The sequence below is a fragment of the Phycodurus eques genome, chromosome 10 (assembly GCF_024500275.1).
Source record: "Phycodurus eques isolate BA_2022a chromosome 10, UOR_Pequ_1.1, whole genome shotgun sequence".
In the NCBI taxonomy this organism is placed as follows: Eukaryota; Metazoa; Chordata; class Actinopteri; order Syngnathiformes; family Syngnathidae; genus Phycodurus; species Phycodurus eques.
The window spans coordinates 6,934,144-6,954,562 of NC_084534.1; the positions used below are offsets into that span (position 1 = coordinate 6,934,144).

The window sequence follows — 20,419 nt, forward strand, 5'->3', positions numbered from 1 at the left end:
TGGGGACATCTGGTGAGGACATGCAGCAACGAACCAATAGGACAAGATGAGAGAGGACAGAACAGGACAGGATGTGAGAAATGAGCAAGGTAGTGCTACTGATGAGTTGTGCGATGAGATGTGTCTAAACACCTGTAAGAACCTGTGAGTTGATATCTCAATATAACCTGCGTTATTATTAGTGGTCCCAGCACAAGCAATTAAAGCCTGTAGCGTGTCCATGAATCGTATGAACACCATATCACATTCACGTTAGTCAACTGGTGTACGGAGTTGCAAAGCCAGCACATCGAGGAAGGGTGTGATGAGTGTGTGAAGTAAGAGGCTAAAGAGGCTTGGTTAATGTTGACAGCATGTTTATCTTTCCGGTTTAACAATATTGTTTTTTTTTTTTTTAAGCGATTGCTAGAATGACAAGTATTGGTTGAGCATGTTTATTTGGAAGATCTACACCTTTAAAAATCACCCGCTAGACAAAGATTAAGAGAAATTGGAATCATACTGTTCAAAACTGAGGAGAGTTTCTGTGTAACTTGTGACCTGAAGCGCTGTACAAGTGTACAATGCCAAAGAGTGTGAAAATAAGTCCCTGGAGTGTTTTCAGTACAATAAGTGCATATGTTTGATTTTGAATAGCCCATTTTATGGATACTACATTGCGTAGCGTGTGATTTGTGGAGTGCTTTGAACTGAATGAGGGGTAAATTTAAACTGTTTACCTAACTGCCTAGCCACTTTTTTATCTGCAGCAGCCAATGCTCTTGGAAACAAATCAAACATCAAAAAGAAAAAGATTAGGAACCACACGAGATTTACATACAAGGCACATTGACACAACAACAGACAGCAAAATGGATGGCTTTTATCCTCAGGCATGTATGAATTTGTGAAATTGTCAGAATAATTGCATGTCTCTACCATTATTAGGAATGTATAAAGACAAGGGTGTCATAGGTTTGAGTAGTTAGGATCATTTATGCACTTGACAACGTGTAAATTGTGCCACTCACAAGGCTGCTCTGCTATCTGCGTCGGGAAGAATTTGTTTTCTCCGCTCCATATAGATTTCATTCAATACATTTGTAAATTGAGACGAGACCGTCATTAGCGTATTTAGTTTTTGTGACATTTGTGATTGGTTTTATACCGTGAGATTGTTCTAATGTAAAATATGTCCCTTGTCTCAATAAAGGGGATGGGAAACACACGGCCTTCACATCATGTCAGCCTTGTCCCGACATAGTGGGACACAGGCGACACGCAAAGGAAATCAGAAGATACTGCAACCTCGCCAACCCCGCCCCAACTGACATGCACAGGATGCAATGCCTTGATGCCTGCTGCTGAAAGATAAGTGTTGTGTGGTGTGCCTAACTCATGGCCATGTATTTAACACTCAATTTACTACTTCGTATGCTGCCAATCTCTATTATGTCGATACGTACTTGCTCAGTCTTTACGAGATCATAAAATGTAGAAAAAAACAGATAAGATTACTCCTATTACGTAAATTTAAAAACTTCTGGGCCCTGGCCATTGTCACCCTGCGTTTTTAAAATTTTTTTTAGTTTCATGAATACTACTAGCATTCACAAGTACTAAAAACAATACATAAACTGCAATTCAGCTATTTATAGTTTTGCATGCTTTTTTTTTTTTATTACATATTACTTGTCTCTAATTATGTTAAAGGTAATACAAATGAAAATAACGACCGCAAAGCAACAATACAACAGGAATATTGCTGTTGTACTAGAGATATTTGGATTCATATCCTGCTAATTTATATTCTTGTTCTATGCAGCTTACTTTTACCCACCATGAAGGGGCTGATTGGCTCATAATGTATAAAAAATCTGAAGGCAACTACTCACACAATTAATGGGTGTCCCCCAAACACTTTTAGGTTGACTACTCGGCATGATGAGATAAGTCTTTTTCACTTACCAAAATAACATTCAAATTTTTTAGTTTTTTGTTTTTATTGAAAATGTGAACATAAGCAATTACTATACATTTTCCAAATGAATATTGGCAATTTAATACAGTTGAAAAATATATATCTCTGAGAAATGAGACCATGTCTTTTGTAGGCGAACAGGTTTCGGGGGGGGGTTAAAGAACATTAAGTATATACAGTACAATGAACCACTGGAACACTGCAAATTTGTGGGCCATTTCGCATCATTGTTGTCCAATTAAAAGCATGCTGCTCCATTTTTAAAATGACAAAAAACATTGGTTTATTGAATATAAGTGCGTAACAAATTTGGAGAGAAATGCAATTTTATTGGACAACAATGGAAACAGATCTTTCAGACAACATTAACAAGGCACACTTCCCAAGCACAGACACAAATGGAAAATTTCAGATGTTTACATTTTCATCTTGCAAAGATATTTCATTTGCGCTTAAGGGCTCTTCTGTGTTTACTGCCTCCTTCTCTCCGGTCGGTGTGGAGTCATCTGGCTGCTTCTCTTCAGTCTGTGTTGAGTCGCCGGACTGCTGTGCCTCCGTCTGTGTCGAGCCATGCAGTTGCTTCTCTGCCGTCTGTGTCGAGTGATCTGGCTGCTTCTCTTCCGTCTGTATCGAGTCACCTGGGTGCTTCTCTTCAGTCTGTGTCGAGTCACCTGGCGGCTTCTCTTCCGTCTGTGTCGAGTCGCCTGGCGGCTTCTCTTCCGTCTGTGTCGAGTCGCCTGGCGGCTTCTCTTCCGTCTGTGTCGAGTAGCCTGGCGGCTTCTCTTCAGTCTGTGTCGAGTCACCTGGCGGCGTCTCTTCCGTCTGTGTCGAGTCACCTGGCGGCGTCTCTTCCGTCTGTGTCGAGTCACCTGACGTCTTCTCTTCCGTCTGTGTCGAGTCACCTGGCGTCTTCTCTTCCGTCTTTGTCGAGTAACTTGGCGGCTTCTCTTCAGTCTGTGTCGAGTAACTTGGCGGCTTCTCTTCAGTCTGTGTCGAGTCACCTGGCGGCTTCTCTTCCGTCTGTGTCGAGTCACCTGGCGGCTTCTCTTCCGTCTGTGTCGAGTCGCCTGGCGGCTTCTCTTCAGTCTGTGTCGAGTCGCTTGGCGGCTTCTCTTCCGTCTGTGTCGAGTCGCCTGGCGGCTTCTCTTCCGTCTGTGTCGAGTCGCCTGGCGGCTTCTCTTTCGTCTGTGTCGAGTCGCCTGGCGGCTTCTCTTCTGTCTGTGTCGAGTCGCCTGGCGGCATCTCTTCCGTCTGTGTCGAGTCGCCTGGCGGCTTCTCTTCCGTCTGTGTCGAGTCGCCTGGCGGCATCTCTTCCGTCTGTGTCGAGTCGCCTGGCGGCATCTCTTCCGTCTGTGTCGAGTCGCCTGGCGGCTTCTCTTCCGTCTGTGTCGAGTCGCCTGGCGGCTTCTCTTCCGTCTGTGTCGAGTCGCCTGGCGGCTTCTCTTCCGTCTGTGTCGAGTCACCTGGTGGCTTCTGTTCCATCTGTGTCGAGTCACCTGGCTGCTTTGCCTCAGTCTGTGTCGAGCCGCGCAGCTGCTTCTCTGCCGTCTGTGTCGAGTCGCCCAGCTGATTCTCTCCCGTCTGTGTCGACTGGGATCCACTCTTGTGCAGGTCCGAGTCACCATTTCTCTTAGCAACAGGTGTCTGTTGGATTTCTGGCTCACTGTCTGAGTCAATTAGGATGGGCTCTGTACATGTGTTCTTCAAGCTGGAGGAGACACCCTTAAGATTTTTAGCCATGTTTGGAATACCAGACTTGAGTCCACCAGGCCTCCCCACTGAAGTGCCTTCAATCTGGACGTTCTTAAAGATTATGTCGTGTTTCACTGTCTTTAGGGCCTGCATGTCAAATCCAAGCAGCACAGACACGTTTGAGGTCTCACACCAACTTTTGCATTCCTTTTGCAAAATTGCGAAGTGCTTGCAGATGTCAGCTTTCCATATCCAGAGACTCGCAGACAGCTTCTTTTCTTCTTTGGGGGAAGGGTAAGGCCGTTGATTGAAATAGGATTTTAGGAAGTTTTTACGAGCCTCATATGTCTTGTGCGCATTGGGATCTAGAGAGAGGTCCCCAGCACCAGTTTTCTTTCCAGTGGTGGAAGGAAGCATTGACTCTGCACTTAGTTTGATCTTCTTGGAGTACGATGCTAAACGTGGTGGCATTGGCCTCTTGAGCATGCTCATCCCTGATGAATTAAGTGTCAAGGTCGACTTGGCACCTAGACTCGCCTGCTTCCTTCCTACTGCTCTGCACTGGACAAGATGCAGCGTAATTGTGGAAGCCACCATGTTGCTCGTGTAGACTCCCAAGCAATGGATGCACTTGTATGTCATCTTCTTTTCCACAGGATGCATTGTTTGGAGCACCTGATGTCGCTGCCTTAGGTGAACGGCCAATGCATTCGGCACAGGATCTTTCACATTGGTGCAACAAAGCGGACACATGGTCCTGCTAGAGTCATTAAAATCCCTCTCTGTGGAGCACATACTTTCAAGCGCTTGAGTTTGCATTTCTGCAATGGAAGGCGTCACTTTGACAAGAGGAGTGACAGACGGATCTTTGCTATCAGACTCTTTCATGTTAAAGGTGAGAACATGAAGCTGTACGTTTTGCTTGATGGTGAGATCAAACGTTAGCGGTGCTGATCCAGGCGGTCCTACAAAAACAGTGAGGTGAGCCTGGCGCTCATGCTCAAGGAGTTTCTCAACACTGTGGAAAGCAGAGTGGCACTGTGGACAAGTGATCCCATGTATTAGCAGATGGTTAAGCAGTGTATCGCTGGGCAGGTAGCGGTTGCAAAGCAAACACTTGCTGGTAAAGTTGTGGATTTTCATGATATACTTGGCCATTGCCCACACTATCCTTGCCTTGTGTGCACTTTCAAAATGAGCACTGTAGAGTGTCTCTGGAAAAAGCTCATTGCACACTGTACATATCTTCCACTTCTGTGTCTGGGATGTGTTGACACCAGGGACATTACTGTCGGGCACAGTGCTGGGGGAAGCTTTAACGCCAACCTGTTTGGCTGCACTCAAAGACTGACTTTTAAATGCAGGACCCGGTGGCTTTAAGTAGCCAATGACTGGTTGTGCTTTTGCATTAACTGCGAGTGAGGACCCACCATTGATAATCATAGAAGACTTCTGGGACATGCTTGGCAAATTGGAGACAACAACATTTGCGTGTCCAATCATAGTGGTTACCTGAGCGCCTATGCGCTCATGATATTCTATGACATGCTGCACCAGCGACTCATAGGTTTTCGTGGTAAACTTGCAGCGTTTACAAAGGATGTTGTCCCCGTTAAAAGGACCACCGTTTGGAACTGATGATTTGGGAATCATACGCAGATACGGAGCGACAACATGCTTGAAATGTTCCCGGTAGATGTGCTTTCTTACAGCATTGTAGAGACTGTCACGGTAAGTGCATTTTTTGCAAAAGTACAAAGACCTTGCCGAACCAAGGGCAGGCTTGTTTGAGGCCACTTGTCTCTGTCTGACTGCATTAATCCGTGAAATCTGCTGGTCCAATTTGTCCTTGTGGAATACTCTAACATGAATCTCCAATGTTCTCCTGTTTGCAATGAATGTGCAATAAGAACAGTTAAGAAGAACTCGATCCTGGATGATTTTCTTGTGTGCATGGCGGAAGTGATTCTTGTAACCCGCGTAGGTTGCGGAAGAAAACCGACACTCTCTGCAGCAATAAGGCCTTGATCGATAGTCCTAAACGACAAAAGGAAATACATTATATCACGTGATGAATTCAACAGGAGTATACAGTAACCCAAACCAAGTAAAAATCAGAAAAATACAAATACCCTATTTAAATACACCCTTAGCATGTTTTTGTAACATTTACAGTACTTAAATTTTTAAGGTCTTTAAAGGTCCCCTTCCATCAGAATCCATTTTTTGTACTGTTTTATGCATAATATCAGTAAAAATTAGTCTGTGACATCGTTTAAGGTTGATAACTATGCGGTTTGTCGTTTGAATGCAACAGCCTTTGAACGCCAAAACCGCTATTTGAAATTGTTGATAGTGTGACGTAGTTTTGGTAATTACATTCATATATTATACCTGCCCACTTCGTGGTTGTTACCCGCCCACTCAACTCAGCTGAACAGCAACACAGCAGTTTCCAGTCTCAGCTGCGGCAGAGCCATAAAAATACACATTATAAAGTATACATACTGTATGTTGTTTTTCAACACTTTATTTGAATTTTTTTTAAATATTAATTCCTGTTTTATTTTTCAGTTGGCAAAAATATATATATATATTTTTTTTTCTTTTCTTCCTTGTGTCCTATTGCACACCCCACATCTAGGTGCTACTTTTCTATAGTGCCCGTAGTGGTTGGACGAGACACTACAGTATGCGTGTGTGTTTTTAAGCACTTTTATTGACAGTAAAGACATCAGTCTGTCTGGTGGATGTCAGATGAGTAGGCAGAGAGCGAGAAATTATCAATAAGAGTGCGTGTGTGATTCCTGGAACTCCCCATACACTTTGAAGCCTTTAAAGCTCACTAGCTTAGCTTAGGTCGCTAGCCACTAGAAACACATTTGTGATAAACGCATAATTTAGTAGAGATCAGGTGTGAGTGCAAACTGTTGTGAATGTGACGATCGTATGAAAATGTGTACAGTAGAAATGCTGAGAGCATTGCTGAATGTAAGACCAAGTGCAGCCATCATAGAAATATCTGTAACTTTAGAAAGAACAACAGTAGAGTACGAGGTAGGGGAACTTTGTGACACAAAAGAGCAGAACCAGCGACGTCGTCAACTACTGGACGGTGTTTCAGACTCACGTTTCTTAGAACAAGAATTCTCAAACTCTGGGTGCAGTTAGGGACTCCTTACAGTGGAGATTTTTTTCCAAGAAACCCCTCATAATTCTAACACCAATTAAACATTTGCTTTTGAGGAAAAACATTACTCAAGTAAAATCATAGCTGAAATAATATATGTAAGTTATTTTTCCCTTAGTTTTTTTTAAGCTTTACACGATCAAGATTTTTGGGGCCGAACACCGATCAACGAGTTTAAAAAAAACGATAACCGATCCGATCACAAGATGCAGGAATGAGTGTATTTAAATGACCTGTTCATTTACTGTATATACTTGTGTACTTAATTGCTGAAAAAATATATTTACAATAAATAATTTGTTCCTCTATTTATTCCAGTGAGGCATAGTGACAGACAGAACAAATGAATGGTCTTCTATTAGATGGCAGGAAGTAATTAATGTATCCACTTTTTGTGACATTTTGGTTTGTTGGTGTGCCGTGAGATTTTTCAATTGTAAAATTTGTTCCTTGGCTCCATAAAGGTTGGAAATCACTGCTCTAGTCAGATCGTGTATTCTAATCAGTCAGGTCTAACCAACATTGCATGACAGAAATAAGGGGTGCTAACTTACTGTAATTAAATTACTTTATTTTTAATTAAATGACTTTACCCACACCGAAACTTTAGAGCATGATTCGACAGAACGGCGGCATGTTAATGTCCAACCGTTCGTGCAACCACTTGCTTTTGAATCGAAAACCTTGAATCATGATATGAATCGTTCCTAAAACGAATCGTTACACCCCAAATAAGTATTGTTGTAAAACACAGAATTTGAATGTATGTTCCATGTGGATTAATAACTCCCAAGATCAAATTCATGGTGCTCTTACGCATGGTTTAAATTAACAGAGTGCAGAACCAACATTCGAAGCAGAACATGCAAGACACGAATAAAGACAGATTTACATCTTGTATTTATTAAAATAATATTACAGCTGAAAATGAAAACTGACAAAAAAAGATTAGGTTATTTTGTCAGACTCCCAATCGCCTACATTGGACTGAAACTATCACATTTCTAAATGTAAGCATGATAACTTTAAGCTAATGTGACATTCAAAGCTGGCTGCAGCATGAGCAGAGAAGTTTGGAGGTGACTCCACACAGCACGCATTCTTGTCCGAGTCTGAATAGGCATCGAAGGACGCGACACCTATCTAGCAGACGCCGTGATATGGTCCAATCAGACCAAAGATATTTTCCATATTTAAATGAGGGAAGATGAGCAATCCAATCAGAGAAAAGCTCATTAACATGTCACATAAAAATGAGAAATTTGACAAAATGCTTGAAAAAAGAAATGTTTGGCACTTCCAACCAAAATGATTACGCAAACCTAATACGACACAAAAGATTCAAACGATTGTCAAAAATTAAATACAAAAAGTCATGACGGGGACCTTTAAACACTTTTAAAACAATATAACCACATTTAAACACATAATATATTGGGAGAAAGCAAGTGCAATGGATACAAATATTGTACAAACAATATAAAAAAGAGTAACTATCGCTGTCACTATCGAATATTTTTAGAATCGATAATTCAATAAATTATTCCATTGAATAATTGCTTAAAAATGTATTGTGCATTAGTTTATTAGACAATATTTTTTTTCAATTACTGTTCATTAACCAATTATTGTTGTTTACTTGGTATTGTTTAATGATTAAACAACACAAACAAAAAGAAGAGTAGACCTGTCATTTTTTTAAGATGATATATTTTCCCAAAAGCTATCACGACAAACGATACGTTTTTTAGGCCTCTAAAATCATGAAAATAAGGCCCGCCCTGTGGTTAGTCCGCTTTAGACTAGCCCTTCACCTGTCAATAAAATATAAGATGACGTTCGCTGTAATCAACTACTGGCTAAATACGTGTGCCACTGAGGTCATGCTTAAACAGTTAACTTTCCCGTGTTTGTGTTAATTGGGGACTAACACACGCACAACAACTCGGAGTGAGGCGCTGACGTTTTAAACGGCTTCGCCGCAGTGGAGCGAGCGGTTAACTCCTTAGCACGTGGCCTAGCGAACATAATAAACAGTTAACTTTCCCATGTGTGTTAATTTGGGACTCACACAACAACTCAGCGAAGCGCTGACGTTTTAAACAACGTTGCTCCAGTGGAGCGAGCTGTTTGGCTGCTTGACTTGCTAGCTCGTGGGCTAGCTTGTTAGCTTGCGGGCTAGCTCGTTACCTCACGAGCTAGCTAACATAATAAACAGGTAACTTTCCCGTGTCTGTGTTAATCGGGTACCAACACACACACACATGCATGGAGCAAAGCACTGAGGTTTTAAATGGCATCGCACCGGTGGAGTGAGCGGTTTAGCTCTTTAACTCACTAGCTCGTGGGCTAGCGGACATAATAAACAGTGAACGTTCCCTTAAGTGTCTCTGTTGTGTAAATCTACGTGCAGCACGAGGAGCAAGGCAAGAGTGTGTCGGTCCGCCGGCGTTCCACGAGCCCATTAGCGCCTAATGACACAGCCGTCCAACTCTGTCGGCTCACTGTGTGATCCGCGCTCCAGCTCACCACAACAATGACAATTTATCAAGCCCATAAAAACTATCGTGTCCATTTTATTTATCGAACGATAAGTCGATATAGTAATTATTCTGACAGGCCTACACAAGAGGGAGGGATGTTGCACTCACCAACCTTTTTAAAACTGAGCGCTACAGTACTTCTTGGGTCCTGATTAATGCGAAAGGCTGCTAATTTGATATACACTTCTGAGGCTGTAATAGGTTCAACTACATGTCAGTTGCAGGTTATTCATACTATGGCTGCAAATAATTATTTTCATAATAGATTAAACTGATTTTTTTTTCCTCCATACATTTCTTGATTCAGTTTCTGGTTTGGTCCATAACATGTCATAAAATAGGTAAACATGTTGATCAATGTTTTCCAAAGTGAAACAGATGTTTGAAAATGTCTTATTCAGCTTAAACACAAAGGGTCAGTCTGCTTTCATGTAGGACTACAAAAATCAGAATACCCATGAGAGGCTTAATTCAAAGGATTTGGACAATTTTAAGTTGAACAATGGCTATAAACGGTTAATAAATTAAAAAAACACGGGTGCTGATTAATATGAATTGTGACACCTCTACTCACAATTGTAACAATACTGACAAAAACAACAACAAATGCAAAACCCCGGGACTGCTAAAACCGAACCGCTATATAGCAGCGCTTTACTGTAGAACTTTAGACAAAAAATACATCTACCTGTATTTTAGAGTATGCAGGATGCCAGACACAGATATCTGTGTAGAGCGTCTCATAGAAAATTTTCTCACCAGGACTAAAATCCTTGAATTCCTGTGTGGAAAATAAAACAGAATAAACAACAGAAAGGAAAATACAAAAACAAGCCCATAAATATGCAACAACTTGCAGAGGCAATTAAACTAATGTTCACTTACATTTACCGCCTCCTTGCAGTACTCCAGTCCAATATCTTCAAGTGCAATTTTCACTTGTTTCCTGGCTTTCCTGAGTTTTGTCAAGTCGTTCACAGGGATTTGATACATCTCTCCTGACAAAAACACATTTACAACAAGCATATGCAGTCACAGTTAATTTCAGAGCGATATCTCCTAGCCATACTTTAGTGTATAAAACATAATTGAGCAATTCAACTCCATGTTAGAATAAACGATATCATGAGATTATCTCTGAGGCCCGAATCTGTTTGGGCGGGCAAGCTTGGAAAAGGCGTTTCAAATGACTGCGAATCAGTGTGCTTGTAAACGCGTTACGGAGCATGTTGTCTATTTATGACCAGTCTTTGACGAAACTTATCGGGGCTATTGAGCACCAAAAAAAAGATTAATTCGGTCAACTTTGTGCACCAGCGTTCGCGTCGTGGCTAACATTAGCTGTTGTATTAGCTCCTCTCGGTTCGGTTAGCCCACTTAGCATTAGAGCATCCTTTTTCACGTAAGCATTATTGCTTTCTTCGATATGACTACATTTTACTCACCGGGTGATAAGCCAGGTGGGCCTCACTGGATAAACGCCGAAACACAATTTGGCGGCGGGCCTGGTGATGCTTCCTCTGTTCAAAAAGAAGCCGGTGCCGATGATGTTTAGCGGCTAGCTTACAAGCTAGCTAGCTTGCAGCTTCAACAACCACTTGGAATTCCGCAACGAGCCGACGGGGGGAAAAAAAAGAATGAGACGAGGAGAGATAGAGAAAGGATGGAAGTAATGCGGATTTGTGGAAAACAACGTCCTCCACAATGACTCTGTCAGCACCACCCAGTGCCCAGTGTGATAACTGAAAGCCGCTAGCCTGGCTGTGTAAGGTATCACACCAAAGTAAGCCAACCAACTCCAAATCCAAAATGGCGATGGGGGCGGCGGAAGTCGTAAGAACCTGGGAGCTAACTCCTCAGCTAGTGTTGAATTTCACTTCTAAATTGTTTTATTTCCATCCATTTGAAGTTTTTAATTGCTTTTGTTTGCAATCCTGCAATACATATTCATGAATGCTCACAGCCGGAAATATTGGGTATGCCTGCCTAATGCACGGAGTGCCAGTACAGTATGTTCTGATTGACAGTGTCACAAGACGATACACTGTCATACTGGGCCAAAAGTCAAGTCTACACTTTAAATTGGTTTAATTTTATTGCATTTAGACTAATCTATATTTGTGAAACACAGTTAATTTTTTTAAATCACAGGTATCACGGGGCCTGATCATTTCACTTAATTTAATGGCTTGCTGAAGCAAATAATGGGTGACCTATTAATTTTTCTTGTTAAAAACTTAACAAATTATCATCACTTTTTTTTGGGTTACCAAACTAATTTTAATATAAATAGAACAATAGTTGAACAAACTATTTCCTTGAATGATTTCAAAAGTAGTTATCCATCATTTTGCTATGTATATCACGGGTGTTGAGTGAAATCCTCACAAAACCTCACCAAAACCGTCACTTTTCAGGAACCCCAAAAACATTGTTGAGCCCTTAACATTGCATTGTCAAAGAGCGCAAGACATTTTCAACACTTTACATTGGTCAATAATTTGTAAATATAAAAGCCCCACTGACCAAGAGTATCGATTTGTGAAAACATTTGACATTTACCAAATTTGGACATAGGAGATTTCTGCCTGACAGTGATGATATGTAATAACATCATCAGGTGATAATACATACATACACATACTTGGATCTAGTTTCACTGTCATAATGGCCATCTGAGGGAAAACATACTTACAAATTGGTCTGACGAAAACAAAATAAACTTTGATGTGCTGGAAATGTTCTCCTTCAACATTGCTACATTCCTCAAATCCTGCAACTCACATCCATCCATCCATCTATTTTCTGAGACGCTTATCCTCACAAGGGTCACGGGAGTGCTGGAGCCTATCCCAGCTATCTGCGGGCAGGAGGCGGGGTATACCCTGAACTGGTTGCCAAACAATCACAGGGCACATATAAACAAACAACCATTCACAGTTACATTCACACCTATGGACAATTTAGAGTCGTGACTTAATCTACCATGCATGTTGTTGGGATGTGGGAGGGAGGAAACCGGAGTGCCCGGGGAAAACCCACACAGGCACGGGGAGAACATGCAAAGTCCACACAGGCAGGGGCCGGGGCCGGGAGTTGAACCCCGATCCTCAGAACTCTGAGGCAGACGCGCTAACCAGTCGACCACCATGCCGCCTGCAACTCACATCTTAACGCAAATTCCGATCTGCATCCATTTCGACAATCAGAGAAAAACTAGTAGTATCAAGCAAGGATTAGGCTGCCGTGTTTGTTTGTTTGTCCATTTTGTTCGTTAGCAACCACTTGTCATCATTCAGGTCACAAGTGAGCTGGAGCCTATCCCAGCTGACTCATAGCCAATCAATTGGAGGGCACAGCCATTTACACTTACATGACCATATTCTGACAATTTCCATCCGTCCTTTTTCTATACTGCTGATCCTCATTAGGGTCAAGGTTGAGCTGGAGCCTATCCCAGCTGACTTTGGGTGAGAGGGAAGGTACACCCTGAACTGGTCACCAGCCAATCGCAGGGCATAGATAGACAAACACACTCACATTCACACCTATGGAAAATTTAGAGTCTTCAATGAGCGTAGCATGCATGGTTTGGGAATGTGGCAGGAAGCTGGAGGAAACCCCCGCAAGCACTGGGAAATCACACAGGAAGGCCTAAGCAAAGATTTGATCCCTGAACCTCTCGACATGAGGTAGACATGCTAACCACTGCAGCCCTGTGTTTCCCCACTGATGTCATAATGCCTGAAAAACGAATACATTCATGTATCTGCACCTTTATCCAGACCTTCACTTAAGTTTAATAGTTTCATTCTTGACATATGTACATGATCCTCCTATAAAGTTTTATGGAAATCTGTAATTAGCTTTTTTTGTATTGTCTATCATTTTATTTTGTTTAAAATGTACTGTTTAAAATGACTGTTGTGAAAATGTAATGAAAATAACAACGCTACAAATGGCTTGAGAACATAGTTCCGGGGAAATTTTCAGAAAAATCCCTTCCGAGAAGAGCTAAAAATGAGAAAACCCTCCTTGTGTGATGCAGTGCAGTTTTACACAACTACAAAATAATGTCAACACCCATCACAAATAAGTCTTATTATCTCTATAAAATGCATCATTTTGCACTTGATCAAACTGAATACTGAAGCTTTTTTATTCCAATGATTCCATCATTTCCAATACAACAATTCGAGGTCCTGTCATCACCAGTGTGGTTATTGTCCTGTAGTCCAGATAGAGTACACATTGTCCATTCACCTGACACAATAGTTGCTGCACCTAAAAAAAAGGCAGATTTAGAGTAAGGCACATTTAGTTTTTTTTGTCATTGAGTTAATACGTTATTGTTTTAATCTCATTGTAATCCCATGTGTATGACGTTTATGACCTTTACTCCGGCAGCTGCTGCAGGGCTTCCGGGGTCAACAGCTTGCACATAACAAGGAGCCACGCCTCTAAGGACAAAGCCCCAACCGAGGGCATCACCTGTCACCTGCAATCATGGTGAGAGAATTTCATTTTCGTTTTTACCATAAATATTCTTGGAATCTCGAATAAAATATCTGTTTTTCTTTTTAAGATTTGAATTTGGTCTGATCTGATCGCTAGTCAGTCAGAGGGCACATACAGTATACTGTATGTGATCACGCTAACTCACATGGGCAATTTAGAGGCTTAGAGTGGAAATAGTTTTTGAATATGGGAGGAAAATGGACTAGAGCTGAGATTAAAACCTGGAACGTTTGACTGTGAAGCAGATTATGCTAGCCACATAGTAGAGAGTAATATATCATGAAAAATGTATACAAACGTATCCTATGAATATAGAATAATGATGCCTATAGCAACTCACTGTCAACACACTCTTGGTAAAGGGTGCTCCTGGTACCAGTAACTCTTCACAAGTAAAATGTCTTTTAAGAACTGCAAGAACAAGCGTTAATTTCATCATAAATGTTCTATTTTAACCAAATGTATTATACAGCACTGCAGTTTAATTACACACTTGCCTGATTTAGGGTTGCATCTTATGACTGGGGTTGAAGACAGCTGAACAATAGGGGGAAATCCTGCAGAGTGAAGCAGAAGGGAATTCAAGCTGCCTCGACGGCCACTTGTCACCCTTTTCAGGTCTTCACTGGCTCCCACTATCATTCAATTGTGTGTGAATCTTTTGAAGAGGAATATGCAACAAACTGGGAAGACAATGCACGTTTTTCTAACCTGACTGGAAACCACTGGTCGCCTCTTGGGGTGGATCTTTGTGCAGAACAAATGGACTATCAGGGTGGCTGTCTCCTTGTGTTGACAACATTGTGCCTTCATGTTTGTCTTGCTCACTTTCACCCAACAGCTCAGACAAGCGTCGTCTGCGGCGGAAATTTATGCAGAACTGATAGAGAAGTCCACTGTCAAAGAAATCATGTTTTTGGGCCACTATTGATGAGAGGAGAGGGAACAAAAGCACAAGAGGGAACTGTTGTTAAATTGATGAGTTGCAGTTGCTGTAGCTGGCCTGTGGCCACCAACTGTTGTGTGGTTGCTTTTCTCTCACCATGCTGAATGACGCGATGCTCTTGTAAAGCACGGCACAGCTCTAGACCCCGGCACCGGCTCACTGCCTCTCCATTTTGAAGGAGCCAATCTATCATCTGGCAGCCAGGAAAAGAGCGCTGATACGCAACACCGTGCTCCTCTCTTAGCTGGAGAATTGAGTGCTTGTCCCCTATGAGACTACCGATATAAGAATACAAATCTTATTTTGTTAGAACTGAAAGGAGCATTTAAACATACACAACATTAATATGACAGATTACAGGATGATATTTTATAAAATGGTGCTCATTGAAGCTCTTACTGCTCATACAGTCGTTGTCCTCTCATGAAGATTTTCACTTGTGTATTAAAGGGAAATGTGCCATCATCTTTGCGGAAACGATACAGCAGTTTGGCATCCTTGAACTCAGACCACTTATCACAAACTACAAAAAAACCCAGAGAGATTTGTTGTTGTGTCTTAAAAGTAATCATTTTTGCATTACACTCTCCTTGCTGAAGCTTGTCTTTTCTTGGTGCTTTTCTCTTACCATGATGCACAATGTCCTGATGCATGAGGTGCTGCATCAGACACACGGCTGTTGTCCGATCCGGAGCCTCCTTATGGTTCACAAGCCAGACTATGAGCTCCTCCGCTACAAAGCAATTTGGATATGTTCGAAGGTGGTAGCGTCTGTCCTTGATGAGTTTTCCATCGTGAAGCCTCAACCTTGAAGGAAGTTTACATCACTCATCAAACTTTGATATGATTTAGGAATCTGACTGCGTTTTACAACATACCTGAGTTGTTCTCCAGCAATCATGACTTCAGCCTTGTGTTGTCGAGCCATGCCTTTTCTCCTGACGCTACTTGTTCACTCCGTGGTTGTTATCTGATGACTCGAGAGTATAAGTAAAGCTAACGTTTGCTAGTGGCCCTCACGTGTTTACATAATAGACACTGGAAATATCATGTGGGAAAGATGTTATGTATACAAGAAGCAAAGACACATGACAATGTTTAATTAATCATACAATAGTGGCTTATATATTGATTTTAATCACTCAATGGGAAATTCAACTTACACTCCGCCAAATATTTGTTGTTGTATACCACACAGAGAACTAGATCACACACATAGGGGCTTGCAAGGACAGATGTCATGTGTGGGGGGTGCCTACAAACAGTACTGCAGTCTTTGAGCTAGGTCATTGACATCTCTTGCTCAAGGGAACCTTGACAGAAGTCAGGAAGCAGCCGAGGATCTCTGCAACATCTAGTTGCCTTATTTGTTTTTGTCTGCAGTGGTGCCGCTCTTTGCTGGTAAATAAAAGTGTTTATTCTGGCAGTTTGTTCCAGAAATGCCAGACGTGTACCAATCCACTGACTGGCCAAGTTTAATCTTGAGCTTCTCTTTCCATCATAGTCACTCACATAGGAAAGACAAGACATTGTGGGCTACTACACATTTATCTATCCTGTGTCTAACTTGCAGTATGTTAAATATTTAAAATATTTTTGATACATCTGGGATGCAAAACTTGTCTGAGGAGTCTATTGCGATGTTTTTATTTAATAGGCGCTGGTGTAAAAACAAATAATTAAACAAATAAAAAACAGAGATTATATATATACAGTAGTTGCATCTCAATAAATTAGAAAAGAAATTAAATGTATTTAAGTTGTTGAATTTTAGAAGTGAAACTCATACAGATTCATTAAAAATCAGGCCAATTCAAAATAATTTCTATGTTTAAAAGGATGTTGATTGTTTCTTATGTAACATTCAAATTTCTTAAAATGGTGCATTTGGGGTTTTGGTTAGCTGTAAGCGTCAAGCATCAAAATTGTGGGGGGGATAAAATCATTCTGTGTTTAGTGAATCTATGTAATATATACCGGAAGTTTCCGTTTTTGAATTTAACTACTTATATTAAGTTTTCTACGCTATTCAAATTATATTTAGAACGCCCATACAGTATATGTAGGAAACACACAAGACCGCTGTTTTATATCGTTTATGTGCTTGTTTAATTTGGCATGGTTTTAGACTGAACACTGCATCAGGAAATTCATGCAAGAGCAGGCACAGTGCTGGATTATTTTTATTTTATTTTATTTTTTTCATCCCGCCCAGATAAAGCGCATTATAAGTGCAGTCCGTTTAGCATTTACCATTCATTTATTTGTTTGCAATGGGACGGCTGTGGCTTAACAAACAGCCACGAGATGTCAGTATTGACTCAGACGATCCCCCAAAAGGCGGTGTCAAGTGAATTGTGTTTTTGCTACGTGAACATTTTGTTGTTGTTGTTGTTGAGTCAGCGCAACAAGGCCAGTCTCGGTTTACTGATTGGTTATTTGAACAGGGCATGATTGATGACTGAATGTTGTGTCCCACTCCTGTTTAATTTCCCCTATTGGATATTTGCATACCCATACAATACGTGCGTACATGTACGTGTGTAATTGGTGAGAGACATAAATTGACGGAAGACAGACAAGTTGGCGGCAGCAGCGTGCATGACGCGAACGTGTCTTGGTCAAGTGACGGTCACGAGCGGCTCTCTTTTCTGCAAATATCCTCCTGCGCGCTGTGATTGGCGAGCAGCGTGGAGGTGTCGTCTGGAGGGCGGTGACGCGGATCCTGTGCGGCTTTATGAACTAACTGTGCACTGGTTCTTTGCTCAGTTCGACGGCGTGTGCGTCTGTCCTCAAGTACGAGTGGAGCTTCGCTTAGTTACAGTTGGATGCCGCATGGAATCGGGTTTCCCTTGTGAGCGGAAATCTCATTTTTATGAAGTCTTTTTTTTTTTTTTTTTTTTTTACGGGGCAGCGAGTGCGTTTTCAGCGAGCGCATGAACTAGTTGCGGACATTTACGAGACGATCCAAAGGTGAAGATTAGCACCGAGACGCGCTCGCATTCGGGAGTGCAGAAACCCCTCATGAATTTCGTCGGCGACTTCGACTTGATGAAGTTGGGCGTGAAAAAGGAGACGATGCAGGCGATAGAGCGCTCCCTCCTGGGGCCGTGCAACCAGCTCCACAGACCCGACTCGGTGTCCTCCACCCCCGGGAGCACACCTGCCAACTCGATGCCCTCCTCGCCGAACCTCCCCCCAAACGAGCTGCGAAATAACCCCGAGGACCCGTTTTGGATAGCTAACAACGGCGGTTACCCTCACCCGCAAATGTATCCCCAAGCTTTTGGGCTGACCCCCGAGGACGCAGTCGAAGCGCTCATCGGGGCCACAACGCAGCAGGGCCATCCGCAGCCACCCTTCCCGGTTGAGTACGAAGGCTACAACCAGCTCGGCGAGACTGCGCATCACTACTCGGAGCTCTCGGCGCCCCCGCAAATGCTCCCGGGCAGCCACTGCCAAGACCCCTATCTCAAGAACGACATGGGCGGCGCCTCCCCAAAGTCTCCTGAGCAGGTCAGCGGGGCGCACCATACCCATGCCCACCTTCAGGGGCAGCACAGGCGAAACAACGCCGAGTACCACTTCTCAGACGACCAGCTGGTGTCCATGTCGGTCAGGGAGCTCAATCGGCTCCTCCGGGGCCTCAGTAAGGACGAAGTCATGCGCCTCAAGCAGAAGCGGCGAACCCTGAAAAACCGAGGCTACGCACAATCGTGCCGCTACAAGCGCGTCCAGCAGAAACACGTCTTGGAGCACGAGAAGACCAGCCTGGTGTCCCAGGTCGAGCAGCTCAAGCACGAACTGAACAGGCTGGTCCGGGAGAGGGATGCGTACAAACTTAAATGCGAGAAACTGTCCGGTGCAAACTGTTACCACGAAACCGGCTCAACCAGTGACAACCCTTCCTCGCCCGAGTATTTAATGTGAGGTGTCGATTCTCCGCAAGAACCGAACTGTCGCTACTTTTCAATAACCAGCAGGCAACTTTGCTTTGTAAACAATCACTTCTTCCTCGTTTAATTCATGTAAGACTGAAATATAGCAAATGATAGTAGAGCGATTCAACAAGTGGTGAATGAAGACGCCCAATGAGACATGCATGCAGGACATGTGTGAGCAGTTTATAGAGACATATCTGCATTTTGTGTGAAATTACGTCATTGAAATCACCCCCTGCAGTTTCTTTTGATTCATTTTATTTCATTTATATATATATATATATATATATATATATATATATCCCAAAAAATTTGTTTGGTTTAGATTTTTTTAATTACCACTTCTTTTGAGTTTCTGTTTATTAAAATACTCATTGAAGACAATGATGCTAGTTTTCTCTGCAGCATTATTTTTTACTGAGCTGATTCTGCTGGGCAGACGTCTTCTTTACTTGCTTGTCTTTTTTTCTTTCTTTTTTTAAAGAAAACACAATTATGCAAATTGTTTTTGTTCTTCGAGTACAGTACTGTGGATCAATAAAACTATTGTGACTTTTTATATATCATCTCATCTCTTTGTGGAATTTTTGAGTATACAAAAATGTCACTTGCACATTCTGTCTTTGCCAATGTCCTTTGTCACACATGAAAGCTAATTTAAAAAGATTTAAGTCATTCATCAACACACACAGGAACCTTTAAATGCACGCAAGAGGAAGCATCCAACATAAGTATAAGGAAATATTAATTAGTGATATGTGATTGGTATCCTGCAAAAGGATGAACAAGAAGATTTTTCACTAAAAGTGTTAAGAGGACATGAAATAATCTTTAGTTGGTGTATGTAGTGTTTGTCCAATCATCCATCCATCCATCCATCCATTTTCTGAGCCGCTTATCCTCACTCGGGTCGCGGGCGTGCTGGAGCCTATCCCAGCTGTCATCGGGCAGGAGGCGGGGTACACCCTGAACTGGTTGCCAGCCAATCGCAGGGCACATACAAACAGACAGACAACCATTCGCACTCACATGCACACCTACGGGCAATTTAGAATCTTCAATTTATGCATGTTTTTGGGATGTGGGAGGAAACCGGAGTGCCCGGAGAAAACCCACACAGGCACGGGGAGAACATGCAAACTCCACACAGTCGGGGCCGGGGATTGAACCCGGGTCCTCAGAACTGTGAGGCTGACGCTCTAACCAGTCGTCCACCGTGCCGCCTTTGTCCAATCAAATTAGTGAAAACCTTACTTCCTTGTGTAATGTATTGGCTATTTAAAAATGCCCCAAAATTCCTCTTTGCGGTGAATGAAGGGACAAGTGCTTTCTCTCATTCCATGACCTTTAGTCTTCAAGGAGCGCTGCTTCCTGTGGGATCTTGACGTGAAAGCAAAGGACGCCGGCTGGCAGGGGCTGTGGGGCACAGATAAAACGCAGTGGAAATCAGGCTTCCCCTCTTCTCGCTTCCTCAGACAAACAAATCACATCTGTATTCAGTGACACAGGAAGAGAGAAGCGGCAATCCATGGCAGCCGGGTCCTCGCTCCTCTGGACACTTCAAGAGGAATGTTTGGACTTGATACTTTTTCTTCTTTTCTGCACTGTTTGCCACTTTGTAATCCACAA

General features: G+C 42.4%; 3 protein-coding genes across 5 annotated transcripts; 1 reads left to right on the top strand and 2 right to left on the bottom strand.

Moving 5' to 3' along the window:
• Positions 1–1,969: 1,969 nt before the first annotated feature.
• Positions 1,970–11,176, bottom strand: adnpa (activity-dependent neuroprotector homeobox a). The gene is made up of 4 exons (XM_061688088.1): positions 10,831–11,176; positions 10,271–10,383; positions 10,074–10,166; positions 1,970–5,689 (listed from the first exon to the last, which is right to left on the bottom strand). Exons 2-4 carry the CDS (start codon positions 10,376–10,378, stop codon positions 2,369–2,371), a joined length of 3,522 nt encoding a protein of 1,173 aa, XP_061544072.1. The 5' UTR covers positions 10,379–10,383; positions 10,831–11,176; the 3' UTR covers positions 1,970–2,368.
• Positions 11,177–13,062: 1,886 nt separating this feature from the next.
• si:dkeyp-97e7.9 (DEP domain-containing mTOR-interacting protein) lies at positions 13,063–18,312 on the bottom strand. 3 transcript variants are annotated; one of them, XM_061688658.1, is made up of 10 exons: positions 18,114–18,311; positions 15,728–15,819; positions 15,478–15,656; positions 15,249–15,372; positions 14,946–15,124; positions 14,615–14,827; positions 14,401–14,460; positions 14,244–14,314; positions 13,779–13,883; positions 13,063–13,669 (listed from the first exon to the last, which is right to left on the bottom strand). In XM_061688658.1, exons 2-10 carry the CDS (start codon positions 15,775–15,777, stop codon positions 13,544–13,546), a joined length of 1,107 nt encoding a protein of 368 aa, XP_061544642.1. In that variant the 5' UTR covers positions 15,778–15,819; positions 18,114–18,311; the 3' UTR covers positions 13,063–13,543. The 3 variants fall into 3 exon arrangements, with proteins under 3 accessions (XP_061544642.1, XP_061544640.1, XP_061544643.1); XM_061688656.1 differs by having other exon boundaries at positions 14,401–14,538; XM_061688659.1 differs by lacking the exon at positions 13,779–13,883 and having other exon boundaries at positions 14,401–14,538; positions 18,114–18,312.
• On the top strand, positions 17,591–19,361 carry mafbb (v-maf avian musculoaponeurotic fibrosarcoma oncogene homolog Bb). The gene has a single exon (XM_061688660.1). The coding sequence runs from the start codon at positions 17,874–17,876 to the stop codon at positions 18,777–18,779; it is 906 nt and encodes a 301-aa protein (XP_061544644.1). The 5' UTR covers positions 17,591–17,873; the 3' UTR covers positions 18,780–19,361.
• The last annotated feature ends 1,058 nt before the right edge of the window (positions 19,362–20,419 follow it).

Coding starts and splice junctions, on each gene's coding strand:
- si:dkeyp-97e7.9 (XM_061688656.1), bottom strand. CDS start 15,777: ATGGCTCGACAACACAAGGCTGAAGTCATGATTGCTGGAGAACAACTC. Junction 15,373..15,477: donor TCAGGACATTGTGCATCATG/GTAAGAGAAAAG, acceptor GTTTTTTTGTAG/TTTGTGATAAGTGGTCTGAG. Junction 13,670..13,778: donor CAGCAGCTGCCGGAGTAAAG/GTCATAAACGTC, acceptor CCTTTTTTTTAG/GTGCAGCAACTATTGTGTCA.
- mafbb (XM_061688660.1), top strand. CDS start 17,874: ATGAATTTCGTCGGCGACTTCGACTTGATGAAGTTGGGCGTGAAAAAG.
- adnpa (XM_061688088.1), bottom strand. CDS start 10,378: ATGTATCAAATCCCTGTGAACGACTTGACAAAACTCAGGAAAGCCAGG. Junction 10,167..10,270: donor ACTGCAAGGAGGCGGTAAAT/GTAAGTGAACAT, acceptor TTTTCCACACAG/GAATTCAAGGATTTTAGTCC. Junction 5,690..10,073: donor CTGCATACTCTAAAATACAG/GTAGATGTATTT, acceptor TTTGTCGTTTAG/GACTATCGATCAAGGCCTTA.